This window comes from Daldinia childiae (assembly GCF_008694065.1).
Source record: "Daldinia childiae strain JS-1345 chromosome Unknown Scaffold12, whole genome shotgun sequence".
Taxonomy (NCBI): Eukaryota; Fungi; Ascomycota; class Sordariomycetes; order Xylariales; family Hypoxylaceae; genus Daldinia; species Daldinia childiae.
Genome location: NW_022984653.1, coordinates 129,929 through 155,303, shown reverse-complemented (window position 1 = coordinate 155,303; position 25,375 = coordinate 129,929). Strand labels below are relative to the sequence as shown.

At 46.2% G+C, this 25,375-nt stretch overlaps 6 protein-coding genes across 6 annotated transcripts; 3 read left to right on the top strand and 3 right to left on the bottom strand.

Moving 5' to 3' along the window:
- Window positions 1-1,086: 1,086 nt before the first annotated feature.
- Window positions 1,087-3,696, top strand: GL218_08276 (Endoplasmic reticulum membrane protein 65; the record flags this gene model as incomplete). Its single annotated transcript, XM_033585075.1, has 2 exons — window positions 1,087-2,964; window positions 3,022-3,696. 2 exons carry the CDS (start codon window positions 1,087-1,089, stop codon window positions 3,694-3,696), a joined length of 2,553 nt encoding a protein of 850 aa, XP_033440824.1.
- A 2,939-nt stretch (window positions 3,697-6,635) lies between these two features.
- On the bottom strand, window positions 6,636-7,577 carry GL218_08275 (putative porphobilinogen deaminase protein; the record flags this gene model as incomplete). The annotated part of the gene is made up of 2 exons (XM_033585074.1): window positions 6,636-7,343; window positions 7,404-7,577. The coding sequence occupies 2 exons, from the start codon at window positions 7,575-7,577 to the stop codon at window positions 6,636-6,638; spliced, it is 882 nt and encodes a 293-aa protein (XP_033440825.1).
- Window positions 7,578-9,184: 1,607 nt separating this feature from the next.
- GL218_08274 (uncharacterized protein) lies at window positions 9,185-12,004 on the bottom strand (the record flags this gene model as incomplete). The annotated part of the gene is made up of 3 exons (XM_033585073.1): window positions 9,185-10,432; window positions 10,601-11,121; window positions 11,284-12,004. The coding sequence occupies 3 exons, from the start codon at window positions 12,002-12,004 to the stop codon at window positions 9,185-9,187; spliced, it is 2,490 nt and encodes an 829-aa protein (XP_033440826.1).
- A 3,358-nt stretch (window positions 12,005-15,362) lies between these two features.
- On the top strand, window positions 15,363-18,587 carry GL218_08273 (Cell division control protein 4; the record flags this gene model as incomplete). The annotated part of the gene is made up of 3 exons (XM_033585072.1): window positions 15,363-15,686; window positions 15,756-18,416; window positions 18,480-18,587. 3 exons carry the CDS (start codon window positions 15,363-15,365, stop codon window positions 18,585-18,587), a joined length of 3,093 nt encoding a protein of 1,030 aa, XP_033440827.1.
- Window positions 18,588-19,722: 1,135 nt separating this feature from the next.
- Window positions 19,723-22,048, top strand: GL218_08272 (ATP-dependent DNA helicase RecQ; the record flags this gene model as incomplete). The annotated part of the gene is made up of 3 exons (XM_033585071.1): window positions 19,723-20,028; window positions 20,089-21,903; window positions 21,974-22,048. 3 exons carry the CDS (start codon window positions 19,723-19,725, stop codon window positions 22,046-22,048), a joined length of 2,196 nt encoding a protein of 731 aa, XP_033440828.1.
- A 1,486-nt stretch (window positions 22,049-23,534) lies between these two features.
- GL218_08271 (uncharacterized protein) lies at window positions 23,535-24,720 on the bottom strand (the record flags this gene model as incomplete). The annotated part of the gene is made up of 2 exons (XM_033585070.1): window positions 23,535-24,407; window positions 24,487-24,720. 2 exons carry the CDS (start codon window positions 24,718-24,720, stop codon window positions 23,535-23,537), a joined length of 1,107 nt encoding a protein of 368 aa, XP_033440829.1.
- Between the last annotated feature and the right edge of the window lie 655 nt (window positions 24,721-25,375).

Sequence of the window (25,375 nt, the reverse complement as noted above, 5' to 3'; positions counted from 1 at the left end):
ACTAAAAGTTACGCCTTATCTGGCTAAGAAAGATTTGCCGCATACACGGCGAGAAGGAAGATGAATATTCCCATTTTGATTCGTAAAAAGAGAAATTTATTTATTTACCGGCTTATGATTTGCGTCAACCCGACCCTTAAATTAAGTACCTAGATACCTAACATATGACGTATATTCAATTGCTTCTATGTATGTACATATGTATCTCCTGGTATGTAAATACTCTATTTTTAGATATACCAATAATATGCCGTTTTCTTGTACTGTATCCTGCGAGGCTACGACACTGTGTTTGATAAGGTTCTGGACCCTGTGGAATTTCCTTCAACATGGCTTCAATTTAGCTTCTTTATCCATATTCCATTATGCACATCCATCACAACTAATTATAACGCCGACAACAAAAAGAATAAACAGACATACGATTACCAATCCATCTGTAATTACTGCAACTACAATACCGCCAACTCTTTCGGAGGTCCTGCATTTCCATGGCCACCATTCCCCACGCATTTAAAGGGCGTTAGATTCAAGTATGATCGCGGAGGTGATGGGTTTATCGAGAACGACATCATCCCCTTCATGCAGAAATCAATCATGCGAGACCCAAGCGTTACTAGGATTTTCAATGATAGCCACGATGATAACCCTACAGGTTTACAGGAGGTTACCGACGAAAGATCTGGGAGAAGTATAATGAGAGAGGAGCAATATCGAGATAATTCTATAGTTAGAACAACATCAAAATATCCAACTACTCCAACCGATCCGTTCCCTATTCTTGAGATTACTGCTTCTACCCCCGTCACCCCTAAATTCGAGAAACGCGAACCGAGCTATGATATGAGCAATGTAACCGAGAAACTTACTACGAATGGAAATGGAAATGGAAATGGGAATGGAAATGGTATATTGAGTAGCATTGTCAATGGACACACGTCGCCTACTACAACATATAGCAGCGCAGATAGGTCCGTTTCTGGTCGATCTACAGATACCATAGCCAAATCAGGTACACATTCAACCTTCAAGTCGGCTACGAAGAAGGGAAGCCATGAGAGTGTTAGGAAGCTTTCTGCTTCCCAGATGCAGGCCTTAACCTCGTCGCCCGATTCGCTACCCATCGCTGTCGTTCCTCCTCAGCCTTCCCAACGCAAGCCAAACGGTACCGAGTATCCTATGTCCGCTAGTATTGCCGAGTCTATATCTCGCCCATCAATGTCAGATCAGTTACGAGGCAGTACCCAGACGCCAGCCGCAGATAAGGATACATTATTGCCAGCATATCACGATGCTCCGAGAACAGCGGCAGATTTCAGACGACCTCCTCCCTCGTCACGAACGCTTTCCAGTCCGCCCATTAATAGGAGGTCTTCCACCGGCCCTCCTACAATAGAATCAAATACCACAAGGCGAAATTCTTTTAACCCTCTTCCTCGTCCTCCTCCCTTGAACCTCTCATCCGTTACGTCAAATCCTCCCGTGTCTCCTCCGAAACTAGATCGACCAGACCTGCCGCCGTCTCCCATACCACCCACCATACCTCTCCCGCCTATGTCTCTCCCCACCCATCTACAACTCGAACTCGCGGGTCAACGACCTAGTCCTCTTTATATCCATCATTCCCACGCCGCAGATGTTCCATACGAATCCAGTGCTGTCAAATTCGAACGGCTCTTGAATGCTCTTCTCTTACCCCCGTATCTAGAACGTGTCTTGACCTTCGGCACTCTGGCATGTCTCGACGCGTGGCTATACACATTCACCATTTTACCTATAAGGTTCCTAATTGCTCTCGGCGTCCTTGTAAAATGGTGGGCATACGTAATTGGGAAGGAAGCACGATGGGTTGTCGGCTATGTCTGGCAAGGAACTTGGCGCCTCTGGCAAAGAGGGAGGAGAGGTAGATTCAAGTCACGAAACCGATCTGACAGTAATCAGGCGGCTAGCGAGTCGGAAAGGAGCCAGAGTCGAGCGAGGGTAAGTAGCTCCAGCACTATTCAGAATAGTGCTACGCGACGTCGCACTTCATCTGAGACCATGGGTATGGCTACCCAGGATGCCTCTCGGCTAGGCAGCAATGGCGTATTCCATCCACCGAAGCATCCAATGCCCAGATCTGGCGGATTCCGCCATCGGAGGACAAAATCCATGCCCTCAAATCTGACCTCTTACCATAAAGCCGATCTCCTCCAAGGTTTTGTGCTCGTGTGCAGCTCCTTAGCGCTGATGAATCTTGACGCCAGCCGAATGTATCACTTTATTCGTGCTCAGTCTTCGATGAAACTCTACGTCATTTATAATATCCTCGAAGTTGGCGATCGCCTTCTCTCAGCCCTCGGTCAAGACATCTTAGAGTGCCTATTCAGTTCCGAGACCCTATCGAGAAATAGCTCCGGGCGATCTAAAGTCCTTCTCCCCTTTGGGATGTTTATTCTCTCGCTAATATATAATGTCGTTCACACCGTGTGTTTGTTCTACCAAGTCATCACGTTGAACGTTGCCGTAAACTCATACTCGAATTCTCTTCTTAGTCTTTTGATATCCAATCAATTCGTGGAAATTAAAGGGAGCGTTTTCAAGAGGATCGAAAAGGAGAATCTTTTCCAGTTAACCTGTTCGGACGTGGTTGAGCGGTTTCAGTTGTGGATTATTCTATTAATCATTGGTATGAGGAACGTCGTGGAGGTAGGAGGCCTGTCTGTGCTGGGAGCCGGAAGTGAGATAGATGGCGGAGCTGCAAAACCCGGACCGTTACATACCAGCTCAAGCTTGCCCAATAGTTTCACTGTGTTACCGTCATGGATACTCTCCGGCGAGGTACTCTCGCCTTTTCTCGTCGTCATAGGTATCGAGATGATGGTCGATTGGGCAAAACACGCATTCATTAATAAATTCAACAATGTTAAGCCGACCCTCTACAGCAGGATGTTGGATATCTTATGTAAGGATTATTATACTAATGTAAGTTTATTATGCATGGCGTGTGCTTTGAATCAATATCTCACTATAGGCGTATAGGCATTTTCGGCTCCATCTCTGACTCGGCGACTGGGCTTACCACTATTGCCATTATCGTGTCTCTTCATCCGGGCCTCGATCCAGGTATACCACATGTTCCTCGCCACGCATATCAACCCTCCGATTCCGACGTCGACCACGGAACTTTCGGTAGAGTCTTCAACACCGTCTTCGCCTGCGATGATTGCCGCACTAGAGCATTTGGACACGCTTCTTAGGAACGCTCTAGGTCGGGCGGTATATGGAAATCCGTATGGGTCGTCCCAGACCCGTTCATTTCTGGCTTTCTCTTCAGATGACGCTATTGCCCTTCTCACAATGGTTATCTTCTTCTTTCTCACCTGGATTGTACTTCTTATAGTGAAGCTCCTCCTGGGCATGGCTCTGCTACGGTATTCCAAGGAGCGGTACGCTGTGATGAAACGAAAGGAACACGCAGTAGCGACCGGTAAGGCAGAGCCTGGGAATTTTTCACAGCCGGGAAAGCGTATTGGTTCATGGGGCGCTGTCGAGGTTGGAGACGACCGTAGAAAATGGATATACGATGATGATAAGGAAGGACTGAAGAAAATGCGTGAACGAGAGCGGAAGACAGAGGAGAAATTCAAAGAGAAAGGTGACGATGGGCTTTCTAAGGTGATGAGGTACGAGATGGTGGCCAAAAGGATATGGTGAAAGGAAGCCAAGGGAATTGTTATGATTTTACCTCATTTTCGCCAAGGCATAGCGTTAAGTCTACTGCATTGTACTGTATTGTACTAAATACTACATGATATTCACATTGTATGGTTGTTAGCATCACTTTTGACCATCACAGGTACCTACCTCCTATGTATGTAGGTAGCATTTTGTTGTGATGGTGTCGGAATTTATTACCTGTAGGTTAGGTACTTCCCCCTATTCAGGGGCATACCAGTCTAGCTGTGCAGCTACCCAGGTAGGAGGTAGTTACAACATGTTAACTCTAGTATCTACATGCCTTATAAGTTTACGGCCCACTTGAATTTTAATTGGTCACCCTTCGTTCTTGCGTTATCTCATGGGGTTAGTTATGGGGGTAGTTACCTGGGCAGACGGCATGAACAGAAGAGTTCTAATAGAAGCCTAATTTATGTTCACACGTACCTTCCAACGCATCAAGAGGTAACTACCAAGTTTCCAATTAAGATTCACCAGTTAGTAAAAATAAAATATCCCAATCAAAGGAATCGGCGACTTCCTTAAAACAGTTTATTCACACTTATCTTTTTTTTTGTCGCCGATTTGTTGTTGTCAACCTTTTACATCAACTCCTTTCTATCTACTTTTTACGCCGACTCGACTTGACTGCCTACCTCTTCACCATATTTTTCTTGACTACCTTCATCGCCGACTCTTTCCTATTCATCTTTTTAACTAGAAGTCATCCTTGTCTATATTCTGTGACAACTTGTTCCTATTCAAACTTTAAAGTCAACTTGCTCTTGTCTACTCTCTTTACTCAGTCGTTCTTACGTTCTTAACTGTCTTCATCATTGACACGTACCTGTCTACCTTCATCGCCGACCTGATTCTTACCCCTTTAAGCTGAATCGTTCTTGACTATTATCGTCGCCGACAGCCAGTTGATCCTCTACTTTGAGAAGTTCCTGGTTTATTCTTTCTTCCCTCGCCGACTCATACCTACCAACATATACCTACTTGTAGGCTTGCACCTGTCTATATTTGTCGCCTCCCTATACGTTCTTACCCTGATCGCCGACCACCTTCCAATTGTCATTCGAAGCCAATTTATTCTTGGGTATTCTCGTCGCCGATTGACCAACTTACACTCTAAACATCATTCACAACCATCAACCCAAAGGCCAATTATTCCTATCGAAGCATTTTGACGCGCTGTCAAGTCGGTCTGGTAAGTGTAATCATGAAAATACTATTGCTCTATGGCGCGACGCGTCGTCTCTAGCCTTTGTTTCTATTTGTTATCAGCAAGCTAACCTTCATTTATTTACATAGACTCTTTGGGAAGCGCGCTATAAGCTGTCTATTAGGCCTTATATCATTACCTTAGTCTCCCAAACCAGTGCCTCCGCGACAATGTCTGCTAGGTAAGTACCTAATATATCCAACTTTCTAAGTTACCCTCACTGTAAACTTATTAATATGAATCCGTCAGTTCTTCCACACGAACCTTTCCTCTTCCTCTTCAGGATCCCGTGGGCTGGAAGCTTGCCGTCTTCGAGTCGGTCCAGAACTTTGAGTTGGCGACCCTTCAATGGATTGGAATTCGCAACTACAGCGAGGGTGTACTTACTAACACCCAGTTACGCCGCATCCGTCTCGTCTTGGAGTGTCGCAAGCTTTACTTCGATGTCTCCCAATATTGGGATGACCGGGTTGCTCGCCATGCTCAACTCTCTGGAGGAGCGTTCACACTATCTGCCTATCAAGTGGCCCTCAGAGAGCATCTGGAAGCTAAAGAGGAGGAATGGTTGTCCATCCTGACTCTCGTATATGAGAGTCTCCCAGAAGATATCTAGATTAGGATTGCAGATCACCTTCATGTTGCTTGCTAGGTACTCCCATATGCTGCACCAAGTGTGTATGTAGTCTCTTCGGTACCGATGTGTGAGCTAGCACCATGCGTTAGTAGCCAGAGAACTTTGTCCTCTCTCTCTACTATAGGTTGAACTCGGAGCTAATTAGGGAAAGTCAAGATCATCAATCCCCATATTAGATCTCCCTATCTTTCGTGATGATTTGTGAACCTACGTCGTAGGTGAAGCACCCTTACTATAATATTCTAAGATTGCCAATGTGTTGGGTTGGGGACACCCTCGTTCTATTCTCGTCTTCTTGTTTCGGATGGCAATTGTAATAGTACAGGGCCATAGCTTTTGCTATCATTCTCCTCTATCATACAATTGAGTTTCTAACGCAGTTTCAAACGCCCAAGATAATAGAAATATGCCAACTAGCCATTATTCAGAGCTCTGGATGTGAGAATTTGAGTAAGAAGTGAGAGCAAAACTGCATTCAAGCATAGCAAATTGAATTATGAATCTGCCTGAGATCAGGTCCCCCTTGGAAATCTAACATTGGAACATATAACAATATAAATTATTCTCCAAATTTAACGCTCTTCCTGTTCTAGCAATATGACAGGTAGGTACTAGAGCTAGAAAGGGAGAAATTGTGACTACATAAGGTAGGTAGTGGGATGGTCTCGCTAACAGCAAAACCCTTTCTCCGAATGGGTTGTTCCTTGAGCTTGTTACCCAGAGAATAGCTTGATTAGCTAGGTGATATCTTTTGCTCCCTTTCTTCACATGCTTTCCTTCTATCTTCTCCTCGATGCTATTCATATATGACATGCGTATGGAGAAATTAAAAGGCCAGATAATCTGGCCAAGAACATAGTGATAGATGCCCAGTTAACTAATAGTTACTTTGATATTGTTGGTATGCAATGCAAATAACGCCACAAGGTCTATACGGAGAAAAACTCAGTCGTACCTCGTTACCCTTCCAATGTAGTCTGTATGCTCCAAGTCCCTCAAGTCGCCTATGGATATATCCGTGAGAACGCCAACTAATATACATCAAGCTCAGTTATACATAAACCCTAGCAGTATTCAAGCCCGAAAAACTCCGAACCGTATGCGCCGAAGCGTTCCGTCGGTACTACCGTCTGGATGTATGTCAGATTCATCCATCTCGTTCACCTCAGTCCGCCACGCGGTCCCTGTTGCTTTTCCGACCTCGTTCCATAATTCTTGCCAGCTTACAGCGTTATGCAAGAACTTCTTAGAACCTCCAGCCCCTTCTCTATCGCCGGGCATTGTCGTTCCCACTTGGCGTCCGAAAATCATGACATCAGGGTCGTCCGAGTCGAGAAATCGCACCATTCTCCTGGAGGCCCGGACTTGATTTTCCCATGAGAACAGGTGGAAAAAGCTAGTCGCGTGGATGATATTCATCTTGCCGTCGAACACCTTTAACCTTTCATCGCCTTCGTCTATCTGTCCGTTCTGGCTCAACATGTCACCAGCTACAAACGTAGAATTGAGCTTGTCTCGGTCCTTAAATAAATCGTAACCCGCGTCTAGAAAGCGTGGTTCCAAATCCGTGCCGTACAGTCTCGATGAATCTACACCCTCAAATGTGAGTTGTCGCAATACCTGTCCCACGCAGCAGCCCACATCGAGAAATGTAGCCTCCGACTTGGGCGCGAGTAACCGATTTAAGGCTATCCGGTACCGAGGATCTAATGTGAACCCAAGGGAAAGGAAACGAAAGTGGCCGATGTAAACATAAGGATAAATCTCCCAGAGACGATCTCGCTGAATATGACAATAAGCCTTTGCTTAAATCTAGCAAAAGGGGAATATAACGGTACGTACTATTTCATGAACATGATCGTCGATGTCTCTAGTGCGAATGCCGCTATATTTCTCCAGCAACCTCCTAATAGGTTCTATATCCGGAGGGAGTTCTTCAATATATACCTTCCCTCTTAAGATATCATCTAGTGATCTATCAGGTTGATGCTTGCTGTTTTTATCTTCGGTTGCCATCGTGCATCGACCATACCGTCGGAGACGCAAAACCAGTTTGTGCATAATCTAAATCGGTGACGGGCGGGACGAAGCTCGCAGGACCCTTTTATTTTTTACCCAATCGTTCTCAGGATAGGGATGTGGCGTTCTTCCTACTGCTAGGAAGATCCCTGAGTCTAACTCCGAGTCTCTGGGATGTACCCACGTGAACTAATTAACACTTGTAGAATGACAAGTGCGATATGTAACGTCGATACTCGTATTTATACTTGCATAACTTGCTGATAGGTAAGTTTATCTTCTGGGCTTGAGAATGAGAAATGCTGCCGGTATACGAGTTATTTTACCCTTTCACCTTATTTATCTTGCCGGCCGAGGTAGCATATGCTGGATGCACCCCACACGGTTGATAAAATAAGGCAATGAGGTATAGAGGCATAAGCGATCCAATCGAGTTTTGCTAATGTATTGTACGACTTCTCGAAGTCAAACCGACCTATACAGAATAAACTCAGTATTAGTTCGTCTTTGCTACGGTGAGATTCCGGGGAAGGCGGCTCGATACTTGAAGATGTTCAATACATTGTATTTGATATGCAATATCATCAAGCTTATGGACTTCGGAAAGGAAGACTTACGTATTGTCGGATACCTAGATGCTATTAATTGTCTTCTTGGAGTATTTTCATATTGTAAAGGAGACAAAGTGATTATCTTCTAATTCATCGAGATGTTAAAAAGCGAAACCTCGGAGCTTGCCAGTGTATCATTCGATTTATGAGACTAAGCGATTAACTACCCTGAACGAACGGAGCCGCTAAACCTTTGGTTCAACGGGACGGACGGCCGGATGACTAGGATAGGGTTTCCTTGTTTCCCTTCAGATGGTAACGTTCTTGGACCAGAATGGCCAGAAGGGGAAATATACTTAATTTGTAGGGAACTAGACCAAAATCCCCGTGTTCGGGGGTAAATTCTTTGTCTTCCCTTTTTTTATTTAATTGGAACTCTTGAAAATCAGCGAATCGGTCAATTGTATGAGCCTGTCTGATCTCTCTATTCATCTTGAATCTGACACTATCGATACCCAAACCCAGGCAAATCAATCGGGACAGGGTCCTGTAATTAATACGGATGAAACAGAAGAGAAGCGAGTCACGTATGTATACCCCGTCAAAGTTGCAAAAGAATGACGCACCAGGAGCGGCACAGTAGTATTATTACAGTAGTATTATTGTATTGCCTCAGCCTCAGTCCCAAGATTAAGTATCTTACTCCATACATCTTTGTAGACACAGAAGCGAGATCCGTCAGCCCCAGCGCCGTTGACAACAACATTCCGGTTCAACCCTAAATAAGGTCGCCAAGAGTCAAACGAAATAAACCGCCCGTTTATCCATCCTGCTGGGACCTGTAAACTTGGCATCCTTAGCATTGATCAAGTGAAACCCGTTGTATAATAATCCAATCACTCGATCCCTTAGGAACTAACAGGGTGAAGTATTCTCAGGGGCAATATGAAAGCCCGTGGGTAACCATTATTCCAGTCCCAAATTTAATTACTATATTACTAGACATCAGTACTTATACTAATCACCTACACACTGTATCATTAAACCTACCATCTACTCAACAGCTCTCCACTGCTGTTCTAGCTGTCCGACAAGTAGAACCGCGCTACCACTTGCAGCACTAACACCAGCTTGCGCGGCTTGCTGGGCATACACAGCGCCCTGCAGGAGATTCTCATTCGCGTAGCCATAACCAACTCCGGCAGCGCCATATGTGTGCGTGTGTCCGTAAGTAATATCTTGCAGCATGCCGACCTGGTTGTAGTGCGAGCTCGTAACGTTAAGAAACCGCTGCTGATTCAGCGCCATATTTGCTTGGAATAACATCATCCGCATTTGTGGAATTGTCTGCATCCAGACTAGACGCCGCTGCACTGAACATGAGAGTAGCTCCCTGACGTCAGGAGGCGATGCCTTGCTACATTTTATATAAATGTCGCGCATGCGCGGGCTATACATTTCGCACATTGTGTTGGTCTCTAACACCGTGTTGTCGAGTTCCATATTCGCGGCCAGAGGGCTTTGCTGCGCGAAGTCTTGATAGCACTCCGGACAAATCGTGCAGTCCATCCATCCGTACCAGTGCTTGTTCTGCGCATCTTCGTCGCGAGGGCACACCGGTATAGAACAATATACTGATGCAAACTTGTCGAACGAGGTCGGATCATGTGTATGATACATCTCTAAGAGCCGTGGCATGAATTGCCTAAATCGAGGATGCGAGAGGTTAAAACAGCATCGCCATTTCGTCCCAGCCGGCTGTGCATCAGGTTTTGGTACAAAGAAACGTGATATATTGAGGGACTCTGCGATGGCCGCGTAACATCCGGCACAGATGCCGAAGTTGGACGGGTCAGAGGGCAGTGTGTACCAAATACCATCTTCGATACCGTCGTCATCGCAAAACTTCTCGTTGGCGAGCTTATGTATAGATCTCCAGAATACCTGAAAGTCATTAACGTCGTGCGCGCAAGCCATAGCCATTCTAATACTAAAGATACCCATACTACACCGGACTCTGGTATCGTATGATTTTGTAAGTTTTTCATCCACCTCCCATAACGCCTCTTCACCAGTGTGAATTACCTGGTCGCAATAGCATCCCGAGCAGAGCACCAAACCTTCAGGACCACGCTTAGGAACGAACCATTTCCTGCCGTAGGTTAACTCTAGGTTGCGTTGTGGGCAAGGCTTTATGGACATTCGCGTCTTCGTCTCACTTACGAAGCCGGCCCAGTCGTTGACCTTGCCCCTGGCCTCATACTCCTTCTCAATAAAAGGCACGGCTATGTCGCAGCTCCACTACAACAACGAGAGTCAACAATCACTTTCTAGTAAGGAATTAAGAGGTCTGGACATGTCTTAGGAGTGGCCATTACTTAGTCAACTCATGACATAAATACTGGAGGCTCCTGAGACAGGGAGAAGCACGAAGGGGGAGGAGGGAGGCAATTTTTCGGGTTTACATACGATATCCTCTGCTGGCTGTAACTGTGCCGGCTCAAAGTTCACAAAAAAGTGGTTAGTTAAAATACGGTCTTCGTAGCAAGCTTCGCAAGATACAAAATCTGGTATATCGTTTAATCTCGCCATGTACCACTTGATACCGACGTTTCCTTTAACACCTTCTATACCTTTGCAGTCGGGGATTTGTGACCGGGAGCGCATCCAAGCTAACGCCGGCTCCAATGATCCTGTTGCGAGAGCATCTTTAAGTAGGTGATTTCGCATTCTCGGCTTGCTGAACCGGCATATCCGCGGTTCACCACCGCTGAATCTCTCCTTTCGGAAAAGATTCCAAAATTTGGTCCCGTAGATGTAGTCGACGTAGCAGCGCGAACATATCAAAAACCCAGGTGCGTCAGGATGCCAGTACCAGTCTGTTGCGAACGTTACCGGATCGTCAATACAGGAAGTTACCGCAGGTGGCGCAAGAGCCGGTAGGCCTTCTGCGGATGGTGCAACAGGCTTGCCTTTAATTTCATTTTCTGCTGGTAACTCGTAAATATAGCAATCTGAACTAGGCACGGGAGGGTCGGGGAAGGTGATTATGGGAATAGTTGGGCAAACCTCTGGAGGAGATGGCAAGGGTTGAGAAGTATGATGCGAAACGGACGGCAAGTTAGTCGGCGGTCGATTTTCTACACATATACATTGGAATTGAGCCTGTGAATACTCTGAAGATGGCGACAGGAGCTGGTTAGGAGATAAAGATAATATCAGCGCATCGGCGGGCTGCGACGTCGCTGAAGAACTCGTGTTATTTTCCGACGGTCGAACATCGGGAGTTCCTATAGCTGTTGTATGCACTAGAGGCGGTATCTTGATAGTTTCCTTTGCGGGAACTTGAGGAGCAGGACTCGGCAGATGTTGTCTTATATCCGGCGGATGCGATGGGGGTATAAAATGGGTACTAGCTGGCCGTTGTAGGGCAGGTTTGTCATGTGAGTTCGGCGGAGGTAGTGGGATACTCGCTGAACCATTCTGGCCGTGGAGATTGGAGGATAGTGCGCGTGAGCAGTTGCAGCCTTGGTTTAAACTAGGTGCCTCGGGATAATGATAGGGGTATGACGGGGGGTTGGCAGAAACCGGTCTCACAATTCCTGGAGGCGGTCCCGGAGGAGGTGGGGGGGTAGAGAAATCCAAAGGGAATTGTTCATTAGAACAAGTTAGAGTAGTGATTTCATAGCCAGGAGGTCTAGGAGGGATCGGCGGAGGCCGAGAGTTGGGCACGTAGGCCGGATTCCGAGAAGGAGATTCAGGAGATAGCAGTGGATAGCCGGTATCCGGATATCCCAGAGAAGCATCAGTATACCCAGGCGGCTGGGGGGTTCGAGGTGGTAGCGACGGGCGGTATGATCCAGGAGCAGACATATCGCCTCTAAGCAAGTAACTGTGCTGGTCCTTTTACTAAGATGAGGTTCAGCTGTTCCACTCCTCGGGGCTTATATTATGCAGCGCATGGTGACGGAGAATACGCCCACGTCGACCTTTTCTTCTTAACGTAACGCGTCCACTCAAGGATAGAACGGTGATAAGTTGCAAAGGATGCGGTTTAAGCGACGAATGAGTACGAGGCATGATTTTTTTTTTCCATTTATAAACGGTGCGACTTAAAATATGTTCAGCTGAGCTGCGCTAGATAGGAGCTCGCAGCAGCCGCTCTTAAGCTATTGTCTTGGCGTTACCTTTGTGAGAGCTTACGTGTTGTATGTAGGAAGGTTGATACCAAGCCACATCAAGTTGCGTTGCTTTGCTTGAGCCCGGAATTTTTTCAGTCTTACCTATTTATATAATAGTTAGGGTAGTCTATTTCGTTACTCCGTAAAAGATGAACCCCTAGGTTAGGTATATTGTGTTAATGTGCCCTTTTTACTATGTTGTGTGTGTTTGCTGAGGTAGCTATAGAGTTAAGTTTTATAAAGAGTCGACTATATCTAGACATACTATTCAAATAGAGCCAAACGGCGTGGTTAAAATACCCAGCTGGAACTAGACATCTTTACGTTGTCTACAAGTTACCTACGTAATTATATTCTGAAGCTATTCATAACTCAACCTACCTATAGTATAGATGTTAGGCCTCTCCTTAATGCTACAACAAACAAATCATCGATGCAAACAGTTAATCAGCGTCGAGAATAAAATAGATACAAGCTTATCCTCGAAAGTAATTGGGTGATGGGCATCCCAGTTCATGCAGGCTTGCAAAGTGATTCCATGCAATTGTTGCAGCTCCCCTTATACGTTCGTAGTTGACTTTCTCCAATCCAACTCCTTTTCTCAAAACGGCCTCCCAACATATTTGATATTTCAACTAGTTAGTTCTAAAAGTCGTTATTTGATTGGCGGAACAACCTTGCATGCATGGCTAAAACGAGGGGTTCTTAACGGGCACCATAATGGTCAGGCCGTCCACTATCCTAAGCGGCGATGAACAAAACGTGTTTCTTTGGACTTGGAACATGTTATCTTGCGTGATCTCCGGATTTTGATATCTAACCAGAGCTAATCAATATGGTCTTTTGGACAGAGCGAAAAGCCGAAGAGGGTAATATATAACCCGGGGCATAGATGTAGATAAAAGTAATATAAAAGTAAACATGCTTTACACGATCTTTTTACGTTGGACGTCCATACTTCATACATTACGTACGCTAAGAATTGGAATTTATACCTAGACTAACTTGGAGTTATTAGATGTAAATAGTGCCATGCAGCCATGTAGCCATGCAGTTTCATCCCACAAGGGCAAAGTAAGAAAAGAAAAAGGAGAAAAAAGACGTACTATAAGTACCTAACCTCTGCGTTTCGTTTGTGCAGTATACGTGCAAGACGTGCAACTATTGGCTGCTTTTGATGTGACCGGGCGGATTCCTGTCTTAGCTAGGCGGATACTTATATTTTTCTCTATCTGTCAACCAACATGATACCATGCTGTCATGATGCCATGATACTCTGTGTTATGAATTCTGTTACCTCTGAGATCCGAGGCCAAATATATCAAATAGATTTATTATAAAATCAACCGCACATCTTATGATTAGGTATGTTTCCTAATTAGATACCTTAGGTACTTAACCTAAGCATATGCTGAGAGTAGGGCGAGGTTGAATTTCTCTTATAAAGAACAACACTGGTATGCGTTTACGAATAGTCTTTAAATGTTCCTCTCATCCCTCGGTAATGAGTTACATAGAATTATATGCAAGATCAAGGAATCATATGTACCCCATTAAAAATCAGTTTGACGTGTACGGGCCGAGGGATAAGGGGAAAAATATTAGAAGGAAAAAAGAATATGTTATTAAAGGTTTGACTTAATAGGTACATGTATGTAGTATGCGTGATGGTCACGATGGAAGTCAGCCATTCGGACCCCGTGGGAAGATGGAGGAAAATTAATATATTACATGTAGGTACCTTAACGGTCATCTGAATATCTGTATGCAAGGTCAACCTTTTCCCCAGGAATGGAAAACCAGGTGGTACTTTATAACTGGCTGCGGAGTCTAATATACTTAGGTACAAGGTAGTAATAGTTATAAAATACTTCATTGAACATTCCAAGTTTTTTAAGGATTGATCTAGCGCGTTGTTGTTCCTAGAATGTACCTAACCAACCTATTTAATAACGAAGAGTTCTGCTGGCTTCAAAGTTATTAGTACATACATGTAAGTACCTACCCTACCCACCTTACCTAATTAAGTTACTTTCAAGGTTCTTTTGGTCATTTTACTGCCTTCGGCTGCTAATTTTTACTTGTGGGTCTGGGGACATAGGGACATAGGTATGCTCAGCCGAAGGAGGCGCGCTTGGTAAATGGATTAGGTACGGATTACATGATGTGGGTAGAAAAAAGTACATGTAATGCTTAGCGTGCCATAGTATGGTTGGATGTACCTTCTATGAATAATACTGGGGTCGATTGCTGGCACCAACTGTTTAGCAGCGCCGGTCGACGCCTCCCCTCCTTGAATCCTGACTAGGTACTATTGCCATTGCCATTTGCCATTACCCATTACCCATAACTATTACCACTTGCCATTACCACTGTCATTAACAACCACCAAATTACCACTTTTATGTACAGTCCTTACAATCCACTTACATACAATCCGAAAAAACCTTCAACCACCCAACTGTCTAAACATACACATACACATACGAAAATACGCACACTAGGTACATATACATACCTACATACACACACACACACACACACACACACGCACGCATACTTGCGTTGATGCGCGCGTTCAAAACACGCCTACAATAAAGACACCTACGCCCCAGTCGGTTCTGTTTGGAAATAAATAAAAAAAACACTCTTCTAATCACAACATTAGAAGGGTAAAATCGAATACCATAGGCAACCCTTCGGCAACCCTTCGGCAATCCTTTAGAGAGAAAACACGCGACTATCACTGTTTGAACTACTGCGTTTCCATTTTCCTCGCATCCCTCTCTTCGCCTCCTTTGCTTAGGTATTCAAGCACCACCCCCACCCTCCTATCCTCAATTTCTGTCCTAGACTTCGACTTCGACCTCGATTTTGATTTCAATTGCGGCTCCGATTTTCGACTTGGACCTATAATCGCTCAGTTGACTTCTAATATCGAACCGAAAGCTTCTCATTTCATGCTATCACAACAAGCTTCTTGACATACATGATTTTCAGTGCTGTATAGAAATAGTATGAGGATACAGGCACCATCCGCGGACGAAAGGATGGAGTCTGGAAGGCCTCGATCCAGTCAGACGACAGTTTCGGTCAATTTTGACGACACCGACTCTCTCTCGCATCCACAGCTCAAATTTGGTGTTGCCGAGTGCATCGAGACTAAGACGGTCACTACGACTACTACTACTAAGAGATCATATCCGCCTCTTCTTGTTAGAGAGTCGAAGCCGCTCTCCTCCCTCGACTCCAAAGAATATCCTCTAGCTCAGAAACCAACCCCTCCTGAGTTAGCTAACTTCAGCTTCAACGTTGCTCACTATGGCGGCATATCTTGGCCTGTTGATGATGTCGATGTTGAATATCAGCAAGACGTATGTTCTGCCCCTCTATTCCATTCTGCCTCTATTTCGTTTTATCTAACAGTCTAAACTATACTTTAGTCCCAACAGTCTGCTAGTGATGGATCCGTCGAGGATATCAAGGCGGAGCCGGAATTAGATGCTACTCACCACCAAATTAGTCGCCGCTCATCGAAACCTTATCTACCTACATCGTCTCGCAGAGCCCATAGGGTGAACTCTCGAGCCGCCTCCCCCGTTGTCGGCGGATCTGTCCGGAAAAGTTCGCAAAAGCAGTCAACACGATCATTCGTACCAAGCCTCCCTAACGCCGTGTCAGATAAGCTGCGCCGCTCGCTAACTAATGCCTCCCGTAAGGATGCTATCAAGAACAACACAACAAGATTAACTAGTAGTTTCCCTGTTACTCCCGACACATCTGAGCCGACTCCGGTCAACGCGAACCGATCCCTCAAACTTCGAAGTACACATCTCGATTCTTTCGAAACCCCAGAATCCAATAATGCCAGTCAATCCCAGTCCTTTTTTGATGTCTCGAGCCCTTCGGGCAGCGACTCGCACACTGTATTTAGCAGCAACGTGGCCACGCCACCGATTACCGATGCGGATGCGGAGGCTGAACCATTTGGTGATGTGGACGCGGATGAATCTCTCCAGCAATCTATTCGTGCCTTGCACCACCCAAGACCCATCAATACACTCGCTGCTCAAGATGCAAGCTTGCCCAGCCCGCGCCTATCTCCAACCCTTCAGGCTTCCAAATTCCGTGGGCTCGATCAAGACGACGGAGACAACGCGGCGGACGAGGACGTGTCCGTTCTTTTCCAAGAGGAAAGTCAGAATTCGATGGATTATGAGTCCGGCCCGTCTTCAACCATGGAACCCTCGTCTCTGGTCGTCAGACGATTTAAAGATCCTTCGCAATACCAGCCTACAATCATGGACACCCGCTCGATGTTGGAAACTTTCGACTCTATGCCTGCCGAGATGAAGTCATTCATGATGTATCAGTTTCTCCGCAGATGTTCCAGAAAAACCCTCCACATCGTTGCTGATGTGGTCAACCCAGCCCTTAAATGTGACGTCTTGAAGGACCTGCCCATTGAGCTGACCTTACACATCCTTTCTTACCTAGACCATCGTGACCTTTGCCGCGCGGCTCAGGTCTCGAAACACTGGCGAGGAATTATTGATAGTAATGAGACAGGTTGGAAAGAGCTCTTCGACGACGACGGCTTTACCCTAGCCCCCGGAGAGCTCGATAGAGCTATTAGAGAAGGTTGGGGTTGGCAAGACCCGGTGGGACCTGAAGGTTGCGAGCGTGACTATAGCACCCAGGCTAGACTTACTTCCTCCGAGACCGAACTGATACGTTCCTCGAAGCCCGATCCCCCACAGAAACTACGGACATCCAAGCGTAAGCGGGCTCTGAACAGCATCACTAGCTCTGAGCGGTCGAAACGGCGAGCGAGCGCGCAAGAGATGACAAAGGATGAGAAAACATATACGGGAGAACGGGTGCACAAGTCCGAAGGTCCTATGTCTGCTGCAAACGCCGCAGCCATGGCGGTTCCTGACCCGCATACCGGCCTTCCGAGCCTTAGGAAGCTTCACTTATTCAAGTCGCTCTATCGTCGCCACTACATGATCCGCAAGAGTTGGACGAGTGGCAAAGTCAAGCCTAGCCATGTCGCTTTCGCGGCTCACCCCCGGCACGTAATTACCTGTTTACAGTTTGACGAGGACAAGATTATTACCGGAAGCGACGACATGCTTATCCATGTTTACGACACTAAGACTGGTAAACTCCGTCGTCGCTTAGAAGGCCATGAAGGTGGGGTATGGGCACTTCAGTACGAAGGCAACGTCCTGGTATCTGGTTCAACGGACCGCTCCGTCCGTGTGTGGGATATCGAGAAAGGCCTCTGCACCCAGGTCTTCTACGGTCATACTAGTACTGTCCGATGCCTACAAATCCTAATGCCGACAGATACCGGCAGGGTAGAGAACGGGCAGGCGGTCATGATGCCGCCGAAACCTCTAATCATTACCGGATCCCGTGATAGTCAGTTACGAGTTTGGCGTCTTCCCGAGTCCGGCTCTAGGAGATATATCCAGACCGGACCTCCAGCCAATGACGCCGATTGTCCTTACTTCATCCGCACACTACAAGGTCATACCCACTCAGTTCGGGCGATCGCCGCCCATGCCGATACACTCGTCAGTGGGAGCTACGATAATACCGTCCGCGTATGGCGTATTAGCACAGGGGAAACGGTTCATGTGTTACAAGGACATTCGCAAAAGGTATACAGTGTGGTGTTAGATGTAGCCCGTAACAGGTGTATATCGGGTAGTATGGATAGCTTCGTGAAGATTTGGGACCTGGAAACCGGGTCGTGCTTGCACACGCTCGAAGGGCACTCGTTGCTTGTTGGGTTGCTTGATCTTCGTGACGAGCGACTGGTCTCGGCGGCGGCGGACAGCACCCTTCGTATCTGGGACCCGGAGAGCGGGCGATGCCAGTCGACATTGACGGCCCATACTGGCGCGATTACTTGTTTCCAACATGACGGGCGCAAAGTTATTAGTGGCAGCGACCGGACCCTCAAGATGTGGGATATCCGCTCAGGCGAATGCATCCAAGACCTTCTCACAGACCTTAGTGGAGTCTGGCAGGTCAGGTTTGATGAACGCCGATGCGTAGCGGCTGTCCAGCGGGATAACTTGACGTATGTCGAGGTAAGTTGAAGCACTAAATCTGTAACGCAGCGTATAACTTGCTGACTGATAATGTAATGGCAGATTCTCGACTTCGGCGCCGTTCGTGATGGCAAACCTGCTGAAGAACTCGGAAAGCGTATCCTGCTAAATGCGCCCGAAGTGCAAAGAATCATGGAAGAAGACAACTAAACTCGTCAAGTTGTGCGCATATATTTGGTTCCGCGGCGAGGACGTGATCTGAGGTTACAGACTCTCTTTCACCCAGTTGGAACGTACATTATTGCCGGAGGATTTTTGCCAACTCGAAGCTACCTATCACGCTCCAAGTTCTTAAGCTTCAATGTGCAGCGAAAGCGCAAGGCATCGCTCTAAGACGTGTTTCTATATTTTATATCATTGATTGGAGCGGTATCTGCCGAACCAAATTAAGTATCTCACTCCAGTTATATTGATAAGGGAGTTGTTTATTAACGACGATATCGCGAGCCGATAATTTTTATGGTTGTGGTGATGGCCGACTACGATAATTTGCAACGACGAGGAGGGAAAGCAATAAGTTATGCATGGGCAGCATACGTTCACCAGTTGCTATTAATATGTACCAATCGAAGCTTTAGAGACCATCCGAATACTCGTGTTATTCGGATTGGAACATTAGGTACCCAACACTCTAGGTTGTGAAGGTATCTCTACACGATGAAGTGAACATTAATCAGGGATAAGGGGGCGATTATGGGCATCACGGCGTGGCGTTCATGTATACGAAGACAAGCAAGCATATTACGGGGCGTAATGGTCACTTTGTAGGAGTAAGGCAGCCAAGTAGCATATCAATTGATGTTAAAAAGTTTCGCTATATATGAATTATACTCATTACGAAGTAACTAGTAGTTTGGTGCGTCAAGAATGCGAATAGCATCAAGGTACCTATGCACACCTAAGTACCTAAGGTACAGGTACATATTAGGTACCTAATTAAACTTAAAGCATGGGCCATTACCGATTACGTACCTAACCTACCTGTACCTAGAGGAAGGTTGGACCAGGTACGGGTCAGTTGGCGATCACTCAATAAACGCAACTGCCTTAGGAATCTCCTGAGATTGAAGGAAAACAAATTCAAATGCAGCTGCCGCTACGGCTACGGCTACAATTTTCAAAGATACACGTACTAAACAATATCAACAATCGAGTCTTAAGTAGCAGACGTATTCCACTACGGCACTCGTTCTGTTATTCTAGCAAGCTCTGCGTGCACAAACACAACTACGATCACAAACATAACCATAACCATAACCATAACCATATACCCATCATATCCACCATGTCGGATTATGATTCCGGAGATGACTTATTGGGTGATATAAATGCGGAAAACTTGATTACAGGAATCAAGCGCGAACGTTCGCTAGATGACGAACAGAATCATCAAGCTCGACTAACCAAACAACCCAAAGTAGAACACAACAAGACAGTATTCCTCGGAGATACTGCAAAGGCGATCTTGAAGGAAAACTTCGGTTATGAAGACTTCCGCCACGAGCAGTTCTCTGCTATTGTATCCACTTTACAACAAGAGAATGTGCTCGTCGTCTTTCCTACGGGCGCCGGTAAATCGCTATGCTATCAAGTTGAGTTATTCCTTCTCGGTCGATGTTAACACGCTGACATTTGCTTGCTTCACTCAAAGATACCTGCAGTTGCGTTTGAAAAAATAGATGCTGTGGATAGTAGAAAGGCTCGCACCAATCCGGGTATAACCATCGTTGTTTCTCCTCTGATTGCTCTCATGAAGGATCAAGTAGATGCCTTACTGCGTAAAGGTATCGCTGCTGCTTGTTTGGACTCTACCAAAACTTACGAACAGCAGAAACAGATAATGGCTGGCATCAGAGAGGGCCAACTGAAACTGCTTTACTGCGCGCCCGAGAGACTCAATAATGAAGGCTTCGTCGAAAGTATGAAGCATGTTCCTGGAGGTATTCGGCTGGTCGCCGTGGATGAGGCTCATTGTATCTCAGAATGGGGACACTCTTTTCGTCCGGACTATCTCAAAGTGGCCCGCTTTGTCCAAGAAATCAATGCCGAAAGAGTTGTCTGCCTCACGGCTACAGCAACACCTCGCGTCGTTGATGATGTTGCAAGGGCATTCGACATTAAGAAATCCAATATATTTCGCACATCTCCCTACAGACCTAATCTACACTTACTAGCCGAATACACGGGAACGAAGCAGGAGAAGTATCCAAAGATGTTCCATTTCTTGCGAAAACATCCCGGGCCTACTCTCGTCTACGTGACTCTCCAAAAGCAAGCGGAATTGCTCGCGGATGATTTAGTTGACCAACACTTTAACGCAGTTGCATTTCACGCCGGCCTCAAGGCAGAAACAAAGGCGAAAATCCAAGACGACTTTATGGCTGATCGTATAACTATAGTTGTCGCTACAATTGCCTTCGGTATGGGCATTGACAAGCCCAACATACGAAACGTCATTCATTTCGATCTTTCCAGCACAGTAGAAGAATATTCGCAGCAGATCGGGCGCGCGGGAAGAGATGGGGAAACAAGTCATTGCATGTTTTATATCTGTCCCTATGACTTTTACATAAGAGAAAACTTTGCTCGAGGCGACTTACCATCATGGCAATCACTACATAGGTTGTTAGAAGATATATTCCACCGAGAAGTTGATCGCACGCAGGAGGGCGATATTATTAAACTCAATCAGACAGCCTTAGGTAGAGACTACGACATCCGAGCGAATCCTCTAGCCATCTTGCTAGCAACACTGGAGCTTCGGTTTGGCCTAGTCAGGTCAGTCACTCCAGAATATACTTCCTACAAGTTCGAAGCAATGGAGAAATATCACTACACCGCCAAAAAGGACTCTTCTCCCGAGGGTAAAGCCATCTACAAGCACGCCCGAAAGGCTAAGTCCGGTAAGCTATACGATGTCGATATAATTGATATCGTAAATTCAACTGGACTACTCCGTACCGACCTAGTAAGGAAGCTCGAGGAGTACAACAATAGTGGAATCATCATGCTCAAAAAGAGCGGCGTTGAAAACAAACTTAGGGTTCTTGAGACTCTTCCTCGCACACCACAAGAAATCAAAGCCATCACCGACAAGCTCTATGCCGATATGGAAGCTCGAGAAGAGGATGCGTTGCAGCGAACGCAGCAAGTAGCTGATTTAATCACAGGCGACAAATGCTTCGCTCTAGCTCTAGCTGAGCATTTTGGAATGGGATTACCTGACGGGAAAACCAGATGTGGACATTGCTCTCGCTGTTTAACAGGGAGACGCATCATATTACCTCCGAAGCCAACCCCAGCTGTCGACATTGCTGGCATTCAAAAGATTCTTGATGTCTGCCATGTCCGGGACGATCCGAGATTTTTAGCGCGCGTCGCGTTCGGGATCAAAAGCCCTCGGGTCATGCAGCTTAAACTCCACCAGAAAGACATATTTATGTCGTTGGCAGATCATGATTTCAAGGTGAGTTGTTGGATCTAATCTATTATCTAGGTCAAGTAAGTCCTAATCGAGCTAACAATTTATAACTTAGTCCTTATTGAGAGAGTTTACTCGAGCATGTGAGTTTGCGGGGTTTAAGGATCGGAGTGGGCGTCAGGGCGCATAGGATACAGGATACAGGCCGATCAGGTCTCACTCGTTGATGTAGAACTTTTTTTCCTAATCGGGGACTAGGTGATCGATCTAGAGAAGAGGCTCTAGGGAGAAGGTCAAAAAGTAAGTCTTCATAATCTACATGCAGGGGTTCACTTGCTATATGTAACAAGATAGGCAATCCATGTCGACCATGTCGGTTTGCACCAAGACCATGTTGAGACCATGATCCTTTATTGTGAATACACGCGTCGTATTACCCTTTATCTGGTACCGGTACCATCGAGCCAATCAAACAGACATCATTGGCCATATAAGGAACCCTACATAGTGTTACCACCAACGCGAGTACCCGTTGTGGATAAACCCAAGATAATGTGACGTCGACCGGGATATCCGACTCCGCTGCATATCATGACAAACACTTTGACACCAGGATCTTAGTCGTAGAATAGGAAGGACGAGAAAGATACTACCTAGATCGTAAGATCATAAGATCATAGGAACGGTGATTTTACCCGGACTCAGGAACCGATAATATGATAAAACTACCAATAGATCCGTACCTTGGAGGACATGGCAGATACGTTCGCTATACTTCGATTTCTTCTTAGAAATACGAATCGACAATGCCTCACCCGTGCCATCTCCTCCTAGCGCTACCGTTTGCGCAATCGTTCGTCCAAGCAGGGTCTAGTCAGGAATTATCATCCTCCAAAAAGGCACAGTCTTGTACCGAAGCGTCGACAACGACATTTTCCCTTAAAAGTGCAATTTACGTTAGGGTCGAAACATCCCCATATGCTATCGATGCATTTCCCAATTCGACGCAACTTGCATTCGAGGTGATTAACAACGCCAACGGTGTCTCAACTGGCTGCGGCCTCCAAAACGTCGAGCACGACAATGTATGGCCGGACCTTAGCAATTATTGGTTTAAATGTTCAGACCGAAACTACGAGGTTGACGGATCCGAGTACCCTATAAGCACCGGCGCAAACTTCCTTTGGGACGACAGCTGGAAATTAAGAGTAAACCAGACCTGGAACTGCGATGACCGGTACGCTTGTTTCCGCACTCTCTCACCTGTCCCTTTCCACTTCTTGCCTACTGCGAGCTGTCAGTGATAGTTACGTGACATGAACACTACTAAGTATTAATCTAGAACTGTTGTGAGACAAGTTGCTACGGCGACACTTACGCCGGACTGCAAAGAGACTTCTTCCCCTCAGCAATATATAAAGAATTGCGATATCTCTGATACTGAGGTCCCAGCAACAAATGAGTAATGGAATTCATTAATCGATGTCGCCATTCTACTTCATATCGTGAAGATCCCCGTATATAAGCCTATTCAAATACAAAATGCCAATTGTACATTTTCCGTTTTGCTACCGATTCCGTCCCATATCCATCCATACAATCGTGAGATTATAGCTAGAAAAGCTCACAAGATACCCGAAACATAAGAAGTAGAAGGGGAAAGGAGAGAGCAAGCCCTAGGGAGTACCTATCCTCGCTAGGGTTGACCAAAAGATGCCAATTTTATTTCCGGTCTGCTCGATGCCACTTTTAACCACGAAACCAGCCTGCTTAGCTACATCTACTAACCAGGTCACACCACGGTACGCTCCATACGCTCCTATGAGCGCTGCGAAAACCCAGAAGAGTATCTTTATCCTCCTCCAGGCTCTCTCCGAGTCGAACGGTACCGGAGGTGCCGAGCTCTGGTGTCCAGCTCGGGCCGAGGTTCTATACGTGTATGGCGGGTTATTGTTTGAATAGCTGCTCGGATAGCCTCCTGGATAGCTGGGATATGAACTGCGAGAATATGTATACGATGATTGGGCGAGCAGTGGATCTCGTTCGCTCCGAACAGCGGTACGAACGTACTGGGATGGATTCGTATTCGTGGTCGGTACATAGTGAGCGCGGGGCGGGCTCACTGCAGCACTTTCTAAGCGTCTCTGAGCAGACACATACTCGCCATAGCTACCGCTACGCTCCCGAGTAATAGGCACGGGTTGACCGTACCCCCATACACGACTAGGAGAAGAGACATTATTCAAGGAGGGATGAGGAGCCGGAGGTGTGAATTTGGCATAGTTGATAAGTTCTTGGTAAGATTTGCGCGATAGAATATACTCAGGTCCTCGACGCTCGTAGGGCCGTAGGGACGCGATCTGAATGCGGTACTGCGTCTTCGTCTTGACATAAGATTTCTTCCGCAGCACGAGTGTCACATCATCGAGACTGAGGAGCATTCCATTGTCTGGATGCGGGTGGCTTGGCCGGATAGGGATGTGTTCAAGCCTAAGATTTTGATCATGCTTAAAGCGAGTCTTGAGCTCTGTACCCTTTAGTGACGTGATCTAAAATTTCGGTCGTTAGAACGAAGTGGTCACGTAGATAACACCGAGACTACAGGTCTCGTATATCAAGAGGACACACCATGAGATATACCACATTTCCATCTTCTGCTTGTGGTGAGAGGATTACCACCGGATGATTACATCGGTCCGCCTCAATGTCAGACCCGGAGTCCTCTCGTAACTCAGGCTTAGGCGGTAGCCATAGTATACAGCCTGCTAGCTGCTGATGTGGTCGTGGTGTGGCGATCTCACGGGGCTCGCGTGGCCTACGAACTGAGGTTGCCGTTACCGACGATGCTGTCACGCCGGGCATTTATTCCTTGGAAAAATGCCGGGTCAAGCATGCCCCCGGACAATAATTCATAGATATGTAGTTGTAGGTGGTTACTTTTCGGCTACGATGATGAGAGAAGATCCATTGTTCTTTTAACTTGTAAAGCTAGGCGGGGTGATGTGGTATTTTGGGGATCGAGAATTCAGCCTGGGCACCTATAAGAAGTGGACGCGAGGACCTCGTTTGGCATGCTGTGCGACCAATCTCGGCGGCCCTCCGACCTCCAATACGTCGAGTTTGCACGCACAGCCACGTGTTGCCAACCATAGAGGGTAGCGGGGAATTAGAAGGAAGCAGAGCCTCGCGCGAAACTGGCAACCATTTATATCAAAACTTTTCTTTACTTTACTTGGTGACATAATAAGAAAATACAACTTAGAGTATTGCTATTAGAGTCGTAAATAATCAGAAATAGAAGCGAAATACGTCTGGGAAAGATAGCCTAAGTTTCATTTACCCCTATTGTTGGTATATGCTCTCGATCTACACTTGTTGCTTCTGACATAACACTGCTAAAGCGGGATACTCATACTTATAGTATAAACAACTGATCTGTTGCCCACGTTTCAGTATTAATCGGAATCGCATTCTCATCGTTTTTCTAAGTAGATAATGACTCAACCTCGAAACCTTT